We start from the raw sequence: 10,686 nt of genomic DNA, 5'->3' as shown, positions 1-10,686 counted from the left end.
TAACTGAGCAGATGAGGTTCTCTTTTAAACACGATGAATCAGATGTTCCACTTATAGAAGTCAGGACAGATTTCGATGCTGGATGCATCTGTAGAAAGCAGGGCTGAGGCGAACTAGTACTACTACCCCTGGTACTACTACTACCACGTGCAACGCTGCATCGGGCTCATTTTCCTTCTCGAAGCGTTGCAATAGGAACCGGGCCGGAGCAGCGACACATTTTCTTCTCTGCAAGAGCAGCAAAAGCGGCTCGATCCGAGAGCTGCGAGTCCCTAATATTTGTTGACGTACCAGTACTCTGCCGTTTACAGAACTTTTCCATTGTCTCACTACACTCAGGTCTAAATATTTATGGCAGGTTCAATGAAGCTAAACATATTTTTAGTCTAAATTTTACCTAAACCAGCGGTAAGAGCATCTCAGTCGCGTCCCCAAAGCGTCCCCCAAAGCAATTTGGACTCGCCGAACCAAAAAAATGTTCCAGCCGCGTCCCCAAACCCGAATTTTGTCCAGCGCGCCCCGAGCCCGTCCCCGCCCCACATGGGACGCTCCGAGCACGCCGGACACAACAACAAGCGATGCGAAGCGACGCGGGCCCGACGCATCAGCGGCTCAGTGAAAAATTGTCTCCCTCTCCCGCCAAATCCCGCCCCTCCCGCCATATCGCGCCTATCCCGCCGCGCATTTCTGGCCTCCCAACACATATCCCACCGCCGATTCATTTCTCCTATCCCGCCGATTTGTTTCTCCCTCCCACCGTCCACCCGCCGCCGCTACCCTCTCCCCATTCCATGGCGACACCGACAGCCCCCAAAAACATGGCCAAGAAAGCGGTTAAGAAGCCGCCGGGCAATGCGACGAAAGGGGCGAAAGCGCCGTTCGCGAAGCCGCGGAAGGCGCCGGCTCCGAAGAAGAAGCCGGAAGGATGGATCGAAGATCAATGGCAGCAAGATTGTCTGCGCCGGAGGATGGCGACAGCGGAGCGGGAAGGACGGAGGGCGGCGGAGCAGGAGAAGAAGGCTCTGGCGGCGCGCCAGCACCAGCACATAATGCCCGGATGTCTCGCCGCCACCAACGCGAGCCCATGGAATGCGAACGTGCCGGTGTACGTTCCGGGAGTGTTCTCTCTGTCGTCATCCGCCTTCTACAATGATGGCCCCTCCGGCACTTCCGGGTGCGTGACGCCTAACTTGTCGCCCCACTACCAGGATGCGCTGCCGCATGGCGGCTTCAACCCCAACAACCTCTACTCCCCAGCGTACGAGCAGCGCGAGCCAGGACCCGGTCCGTACGGCGACCCTTTCACTGGCCGCAGGGGGGCCGCTCGAATTCAACGGCGCCGGTGCTGAGGGTGCTGAGGAAGAGGGCGGGGGTGAGGACGAGGAGGACGATGAAGAGGAGGAGGTGGAGGACGAGGACGACGATGAGGACGAAGAGGGCGGCGAGGAAGAGGACGAGGAGGGTGCCGGTGACGATGATCTCGTGGAGGTAGACGCGGACGGTGTGAGGACGAAGAAGAAAAAGAAGAAGAAGAAGAAGAAGAAGAAGAAGAAGAAGAAGAAGGCGTCGGGCACACGAGGCCCCAAGTGGACGGTTTTGGAGGATCTTTGTCTATGCGAGTCGTGGGCGACGGTGAGCCATGACTCCATCATCGGCGCCAACCAAAAATACGGGAAGTATTGGGCGAGGCTCAAGGCCGAGTTCGATGAGCGCAAGCTCATCAAGAGCGACTACAACAAAGTGACAATGAAAATGATCCAAAAGGCAATGTCGACGCGATGGGCCATCATCCAGGCGTCGGTGAACTCCTTCCATGGATACCATCACGACTTAATGACCAGAGCCGACAGCGGCGCCGACGTCTCCCAACTGGTACGACTCTTTCTTCCATAATCTGTAGCGCCTACATTGTGTGCGATGAAATGATTCCGCTTACTTTGGTTAGTTTGATAGGGCCATGGAGGTTTAGCAGAGGAACTCGGATGGGCATAAGTCGTTCACGCTGATGCATTGCTATAGCAAGCTCAAAGGGAACGAGAAATGGCGGTTGACGCGCCTGTCGCTGTCCAAGGGGAAGGACGCCATTGATCTGGACGCGCCGCTGGCAACGTCGGCAGGACGTCCTACTGGCAACAAGGCTGCCAAGGCTGCCTTGGCCGACGCCGCGTCGTGTGAGAAGACACAGGCATCGATCACGAAATGCCTCGCCGACGTCTCGTCGACCTTTCTCTCCCGCGACAAAAAGGCCGACGAAAGGTGGGCGGAGCTGCTCAAGAGGAAAGAGGAGAAGTTGGAGCTCAAGAAACACAGGGACGACATGTCCCTGCTGAGAGCATCGACAGAGGGAATGTCTCCCCGGACGCGGGCGGCGCACAACTTCTTCAAAGGCCAGATCCTCGACGATATCGAAGCCAAAATGGCGGCGTCCGACGCGGCAGCCTAGGCAGCGGCAGCGGTAGCAACCGTGGAGCAAGAGCCGGCTGACGCATCTTCTGCAGCTACACCTGCGTCGGCCTATGCGTCGGCGACGGAGCAGACGGAGCATGCACAGCACCGGGCAGATCGCGACGAGGTCATCGTGATCGACGGGCCTGCGTCGACTCAGGATACATCGTCGTCGCCCAACCCCTTCTTCTAATTACCATGCACCACCGGTCTGTAATATGATCGCGCGCACAGTACTTCGATCGCTGCTACTCTGATCGTGATGATTCGGCGGGAACGATCTCTTTTGAATGCAACAATTTGAATTTCTGGTTGGGGGCGGCGTTTGGGGGACGCGGCTGGGGAGCGACATCCCCTAAATGCGGCACGAACAAAACACATCCCCCAAACGCTCAATCCGGCGCTCTTTGAAGGACGCTTTGGGGGACGCGACTGGAGATGCTCTAAGTATCTAGAGCCGGAGACAGAGTGTATGCTAGTTTCTCCAACAATGCACCGGTTTTGTTTTACTACTCTCACAGAGAGTTGCATACGTGCAGAAATATTCAACCTCAATTGACATCATCACATTAATTACTAAATTGGAATTTTAAATGATATTTTACGAGCGTTACCCCATTAGCTACACATCTTCATCGCCAAGTTCGAGTCAATGAGAACTTTAAAATAAAATCTCATGTTATTATGTTTTGACAGAAACAATTCTTCGCCACTGGTTGTAAAATTATGGTTCATGGTCACCACGTTTTATGCTTTTAGCCATTGAACCGTTTTAACTACAAACAAGAGATACATAAAGCTATAGAAGTATAATATAGGAGCGTTAACAACAAAAACATGACCTAGCCAACAACACTCGGGGTGAATCCTGGAAGTACCGCCTTCAAAACTGTCAACAACTGGTTAAAAAAATCACATATGGCAACCCTACATTGTTTGGTTCCCTAACCCTAATTCCTGACACATGTTTTTATTGATAGAACTAGTTACAAAGCGCGCCAATCATTCTGAAATTGAAGCTCCATGGGAATGAAGCATTTTAGCCATGCTAAGTTCAATTCTCAACCCTTGCAACAGAGTAATATCCCAGTACTTCTTGTTTCAAACCTGTTAACCGAGAATCACATGTAGAGTGTCTCGAAGAGATTTCAAAGGTTGGTTTCTTAGGCATGGTATCCGATTGGGATATAATTGTAACAGTAAGACATGTGTCTTAATTACCCCTCTTTATAATGCACAAGTAGTCAAGATGATAGAAGAAGATAAAGATTATGCTATTCAATAGCATGAGATGGTAGGTCAAGGATGTGTTCATACATGCCCATCTAATGATGAGTTGGCGTCAAACACTCTCAAATTGTACAATAGTATGTTCAATAATATGAACTAAAAAGTTAAAATGTGATAACTTAGGTATGTTGTATGTTGTATGCATGCTCTCATTCTTATTTTATCCCGGTAGGATGTTCTGGTTTTCTAATATTGCTACAAATATAGTGTCGACCGATTTACTTGAATTGTGATACGTTGTATAGTCTATTATTGATTTGTACTTTCATCCATTTTCTAAGTGTTGACAATGAGTATGTTATGCAGACACCCAATATTAAGACATGCATCTTGAATCCAATGTGAATGGTATGAAGCCTGGTTCCCCATAGGACAAGAATACCAATTCACACACACCAACTTTGAAGAGTGAGAGAAGTAGAACAAGGAAGGAAAGGGCTAGGATTTATCAGCGTTGAGAACAAGAAGACCAAGACCACCATAAAAAAACGAAAGAAAAGACAAGGAGCTGAACTAGAAGAGGGGACCAAAGTACATAAGTTTTGGCAAGGCACTAGACCATATGATGTTTTTGCCGATAATGGTAGCTTTATTAACTCAAACACCGGATCAAGGTGGTACAACTGCAAACAGTTTAAACCTGACCTCCTAATAACATAGAGGCACACAATCAACCAAGTTCCAACAATGAGGCTCACCCGATTATATTGTAGGGTCACCCACCCCCTCACCCATGTGTCCCTCTCTAAGGTGGCACGGGGAGGGCACCCTGCCTCCACACCACCGCCAGTCCATTCCCCGTCCTCCCCCCTCCCCCTCCCCCCTCACAGATGGAAGCCGTCCAATAGCAGACGGCAACGGGGAGCCCTTCGTTATAATGTCCACAAAATCTCACCGAGATCCAATCAATCCGCTGGTTCGAGTTTTATTTGGACATGATCTTGTCGGTGGTGTGGCATACCGTTGTAATTTTGTGATCATCCACGATCCGTGCCCATGTGGATGAGGATATCCATGACGGGAAGCCATGGTGGTGGTAATATGGTTGGGGGGTCTGATGTTTAGACAGTTACTAGGCATGCGGCTAGATCAACGCCTTTTTTGCTACCTAGAGTTGTTCTTAGCCCGTTTGTGTTCCGCCTACAGATCTAGAGAATTGCAGATGAAACCCGCATGAGGCATGTCCCGGCTCCCGAATCTGCTTGCAGTGGCGGTTTTGTGGATGACCTGATTGGAGGACGGTAGCGGTAGATGCAAGATTTGGCTGATCCAAGTTCATATCCACTTTTACGTCACCTTAGGGTATGCCGATTGTGGCTATTATCCATGATTACGTTGGACCTTAGCGGTTCAGACACATTTTGTGAGAAATGGATTTTCTTGTGGGCTGTGTAAAAAAAAATATAACAAATGTCTCGTAAGAAGCTATGTAGGAGCACCCAAAATTGTCTTTTTACACAAGTGGCATTTTTACACAAGTGACAGCAAATGTCACTTTTTCGCGAAATTTTATGTGAGGACATAGAATGTCCGGATGTATATCTAAAATTTATTTTCAATTTTTTTTTACATTTTGAGATATATTTTTAGGTAATAACTACATGTACACCTATGAGCCAAAATGTATTTCTACGTTCTTTTTATCAAACATATTGTCCTTCGTACGTAGTGAAATATCCGAACACAAGCCCCCACCCAACCCCACAAACAATTGAGATATGAAAAGCAAGCTTATTGTGAATACCTCGTAGCCAATTTCTGAACATGGTGGGTAAATTAGGGTATCGGTGTTGAAGCCACTAAAACATAAACCGTACTTCTCGAATAAATTTGCACTAAAAAGAGGTGTTTGATCAACTCATCATCATGATCTCAACATACACATTATTTACTCTCCTTGTCAAGATCACTTTTCTAAGAGGATATTAATGAAAGATCGATCTTAATATTTAAAGGAACTTTTTATTTCATGATTTCTTATTGCTCTTGGGAGCATCATTATGATCTGATTTATTGAGAACTTTCCATGTGTGAAGATTCTAACTAGAATCAGCTCTACAGACTCGCAAGCTGAATGTATAGTAGTCGGCACAATAGAGCAGTAGACCATACGATGTAATTAGCAGTTAGAATCACACAATACATCCTGATTCATCACTTATAGAGATGAACACTAACCAAATACAGTTTCTCAATTAAATCAAAAAAAACCATGCGAAATTTGTGTAGAATAAGCATGCGTGCCTGTCTTGCGTTATTTTCTACCACGTAAGATGAATACTAAGGGTGCAAGAATAGTAAATGAATGATCATCCAAAGGAGCTACCATTCGAATTGACACACAAGTTCAGCAAAAGAAACGATTGAAATGCAAATTCACTCACTGCTTTTCATCGATTGCACTTTCTCCGAGCTGTGTAAACCAGATAACGTAGGAATAGTAAAAAAATTAAGATACTGGTAGTACTTTCAATCTCATGCCGTGGCCACACAAAATTAATGAGATTACAAATACTGGAAACGAAGGGAACAGAGTGCAAAAAATGAGCAGGGAAAGTCCTCAGTGCTCCACGCTTACAACAACAGCATGAAGCACGACAATGGGAGGAGAAGCATGGTTTGAAAGGCACCAATGGACCTCCCATTAGGTGCCGCACTTCCTAAGTTTTCTGAACCTGAGATGCAATAGAAACAGGACTGTTTCAGAACAATTATAATTTATTCATGTAGCAATTCATAGTATGTGCATATATTTTGTTGAAGTAGGATGAAAGACAGGTCACTACATTGTCATCGTGTTCTTCAGTGTGTACTGTGAGAATGTTTTGGTGAGCTTGAAAGTATTATGGCAATATGGATGTACGGCTATTTCATTTTCCGGTATGAAGGACTTCCTACTTGTACCTTATTATCTATTTTGTTTATTTCATATAGTTCAATTATTTTGCGCTGTATATATATGCGCTGTATACGGTATGATCCACTCCACATGAATTACCAAAAAGGAATGCATCTCCTCACCTGGTTTTCCTGGCTCGCAGCTGGTGGTAGGCATGTCGCAGAGGCGGAACGTCTCTAGGCCGTCGTACATGGTGCCGTTGAGCTTGTACTCCTTTGCGACCTTCTGAGCCTGAACGACGGCATCGCAGACGCACGTGGGGTCGTTGTTGAAGAGCTTCTTGAACACGGTGCAGCAGGGCGCCAGATTGGGGCTGTCCTGGGTACTGACGCCATTGCACACGGGCGATAAGCTGTTCAGGCACGGTGACGGCGGCGGGATGTCCGCCGGCTGTGGCATCGGCGGGATGTCCATATGGAACTCCGGTATTGGCGGCATCGCGTCGTCTCCGCTCGCCGCCATTGCCGTGGCAGCACCGAACACGACCACCAGGAGCAACGGAAGAACGTGGTGCGCCATGATTGATCCTGATGAATGGCGTACTGTGTGTCTGCCTGTGTGGTAAGGTGTGAGGGAGAAGGTCTGCTGCTCAAATGTTTTATAGGCATGTTCGTCAACGTAATCTGTTGGAGCGTAGTGTTGCCCATGTTCTAAGCTGCAAGGATGGTGGCTCGAATGAAGTTGACAACAAATCCCACCCTTATCCAGGTGGTTGTGGCGTGGTGCCAAAGATCACGGAGGAAATGGTGTTGATCCGGCAGGCTGTGGATCACCTAGTTTTTATAGGGTAGGATCCAAACCATGCAGGGCTCACGCGGCACACGAGGCGTGTTCTTTTGTTCTAAGATTGAGAATATTTCTACTAAAAAAGAACAATCATGATTCTTCCAAGAGATGTTTTATAGGCATGTTCGTCAACGCAATCGGTTCGAGCGTAGTGTTTCCCATGTTCGTACTGCTATGTCAATGATGATGGCTTCAACGAAAAATAACAACAAATCCCACCCTAGCCAGATGTTGGGAGGAAATGTCGTTGATTCGGCGTAGTTTTTATAGGCAGTAGCAGCTGGTGCTTTCTGGCATCTCTCTTTGCATGTTCGTGGCCGTTGTCTACTAAGTATATTTGAGCAGCCAAAACGCAAGCGCTCATCTTCATGCGGCAGGATTTTGTTCCCAGCCGAAATCAGATTTGTTTTTTAAACATGTAAATAAGATTTCGATTTTTTTAATATAACAAGCTCCCTGGATTTGTCTTTGAAAGTTCTAAGGGCATGTTCAACTGCGAGCGTTTTCTCAACTGCTTAAGTGAAGGAAAAATGGGATATTAATCCTGGAATCAGACGGAGGAGTCGCTGCCTCCAATGGGAGGGCGTATAGTTTCATGCGCTTGTTATTCTAGCGAATTTTTCGGCAGCTAGCCAAATTATAATGAAGCGTGCAGCGCAACTTATTGCGTCGACACTGCTAATTAAACGCCCTCTCGATCAAGATCGAACCACACAACTGTCGTTCGGTCAGGAACAAATTTCTAGCTTCCACGGATAAGAACCCCCTTGTACATACCCTAAATAGGTTGCGAGTGGGTAGTTGAAATATAGATCCTTGATGGGGAAGCTACAGAGCTAGTGGATGTTCTGATCAGGAGGTGGGTAAATATTCTCCGGACTAGATGGACGGGTCAAAAGACGAGGGATGTTGATAATACCAGCTTTAAACTGTGGTATTCAGGGTCAACTGGCACTATGGCACTACGAACAGTGTAGGCGTCCTCATAGACAAGAACCTCAAGAATGGAGTAGTGGACCTTCGCAGACAAGGGGATATGATCATCCTAGTCAAGCTAGTTGTTGGGAATCTTGTCATGAATGTTATTAGTGCTTATGCTCCATAAGTTGGGCTCGACATGAGCGCTAAGAGGTAGTTCTAGGAGGACTTAGAAGACGTTGTGAGAAGTTTACTGACAAATGAGAAGCTTTTCATTGGAGGAGATCTCAATGGCCATGTCCGTACAACTAACATAGGGCTTGAGGGTGTGCATGGAGGCTTCGGGTATGGTGACAGAAACCAAGAGGTTAAGACATTCTAAACTTTACGCTTCCTTATGACTTGTTGGTAGCTAACAACTTCTATAGGAAGTGGCAATCACACTTAGTGACCTTTAGCAATACCTAACTCTCTGGCGAGATTAACTTTTGGTGTGTTTGGTAGCCTGTGTGGGCAATCTCACCTCATACAAGCTAAATCCAGTAAGCTGACTACGTACCACTTTGTTTTAGTGTGTTGTATTTGGTAGGTTGTACTAGTTCAGCTCTGCTGAGTTGAGATTCTTTCTAGTGTACTGTATGATTTGAGCAAGGCCAACAAAAATAAAAAGCAATCAGGTCCTTGAATAGAAAATGAAAAAAATAATTCATGACCTTAAAGTCGAGCTCGGCATCCGGCGCCGTCGACGGCGAGAGGAGCACGCAGAGGACACCCACGTGTGGCCGCTGGTAGCCACCACCACGCGCCGCCGCTGGGAGCCACCACCACGCTTCTTAGTCGCGGGCCACCCTTATGGAGCCGCCACCACGCTCTGCAGTAACGCGACGCCGTTGGGCGCCTCAGCCACGCACCACCACTAGGAGAGCTCGAGAGAGGGAGTGGATGCGGTGGAGAGCTCGAGGGAGGCAGTGGAGAGCTCGGTGGACAAGCCGGGAGAGAGACGTGGCTAAGGGGGAAATGCCTCGCTCCAGGGGTGCGGGTCCGTGACCCCTACCGTGTTGAGTCGCAGGCACGAGATGGGCTCAGCCATGCTAACTTGCGAAGCTCGATTCGAGCTTCCCAAGTGGGCATGGTTGAGGGTCTCTTTTCATATGAAGTGGGCATAGCTCAACACGATCGAGCCGACCAACAAACAATAAATAGTGGGATGAGGTGAGAATATGTGAGGTGAACCGACCTACCAAACACACCCTTTGTCCCTACAAGAAGAATGGATAGGATGGCTTGCTTGGATGGCAATGTGATCCCTAGGGAGTGTGTTGTGGCTCAACATAAACTTGTGTTGGAATGTGGATGTCCAAAAGGCAATCAAGGAGAAGAAAGAGTGCTACAAGAGTTGGCACCAAGATAGAAGCACAACCAACATTGTGAAGTACAAGGAGGCGAAGAAGAATGGAAGGGGAGCCGTGAGTGAAGCATAGGGATGGGCCAATGATGAGCTATATAACAAACTAGGCACAAAGGAAGGCGAGAAGGATATGTACTAGATAGAAAAAAAATCGTGAGGAAGACGAGGGACCTTAACCAAGTTATATGCATCAAGTACGAGGCAAATCCACTTCTAGTGAAAGATGAAGAGATCAAGAACAGGTGGAGGGAGTACTTTGATGGATTATTCAATGATGAGAACGGGACCAATATACCTAAGCTAGATGACTCATTTGATGGCACCAACAAGCATTACATGCGAAGGATCCAAGAGTTTGAGGCTAAGGAGGCCCTGAAAAGGATGAAAGGAGTGTCCAATTGAGGTGTGGAGAAGCCTTATAAACATGGTAATAGTATGACTAACTAAGATTTTCAACCATATTTTTTTGGTCAAATAAGATGCCCGAAGAGTGGAGATAGAGGAAATTAGTACCTATCTTCAAAAAATAAAGAAGATGTTTGAAGTTGTACTTACTATTAAGGAATTAAGCTATTAGTCATACTATGAAACTTTGGGAGAAAATCATTGAGCACCGCCTGAGGAAAGTGATCGACTATACAGGCGATTTGCTTACTTCACCAACTTGTGGAGAGATACAGGAGGTAGTAGAAGGACCTACATATGGTCATCCTAGACTTGGAGAAAACATATAACAAGATACGGAGGATGTGGCCATACAAGAAAGGATCGGACATGGTGCATAAACTAAGGGAGGCATATGTCGACGAGAAATTAGTCTAACACCGACTAAAATGGTTTGCTCAATCCAATAAGGCCTCCATAGTTAACTGTGGAATCTAAAGGAGTATGGAAAATACAAGGAGGAGGGTAACCAAAGTTGACATGGGCGGAGATAGTA

The 10,686-nt window shown here is 47.1% G+C and overlaps 1 protein-coding gene across 1 annotated transcript; it reads right to left on the bottom strand.

Moving 5' to 3' along the window:
- Window positions 1-6,081: 6,081 nt before the first annotated feature.
- On the bottom strand, window positions 6,082-7,282 carry LOC127311496 (uncharacterized). The gene is made up of 2 exons (XM_051341930.2): window positions 6,757-7,282; window positions 6,082-6,410 (listed from the first exon to the last, which is right to left on the bottom strand). Exons 1-2 carry the CDS (start codon window positions 7,151-7,153, stop codon window positions 6,310-6,312), a joined length of 498 nt encoding a protein of 165 aa, XP_051197890.1. The 5' UTR covers window positions 7,154-7,282; the 3' UTR covers window positions 6,082-6,309.
- Between the last annotated feature and the right edge of the window lie 3,404 nt (window positions 7,283-10,686).

This window comes from Lolium perenne, chromosome 7, assembly GCF_019359855.2.
Source record: "Lolium perenne isolate Kyuss_39 chromosome 7, Kyuss_2.0, whole genome shotgun sequence".
In the NCBI taxonomy this organism is placed as follows: domain Eukaryota; kingdom Viridiplantae; phylum Streptophyta; class Magnoliopsida; order Poales; family Poaceae; genus Lolium; species Lolium perenne.
Note: the sequence above shows the minus strand (reverse complement) of the source record. Positions and strands in the feature narration are given on the sequence as shown.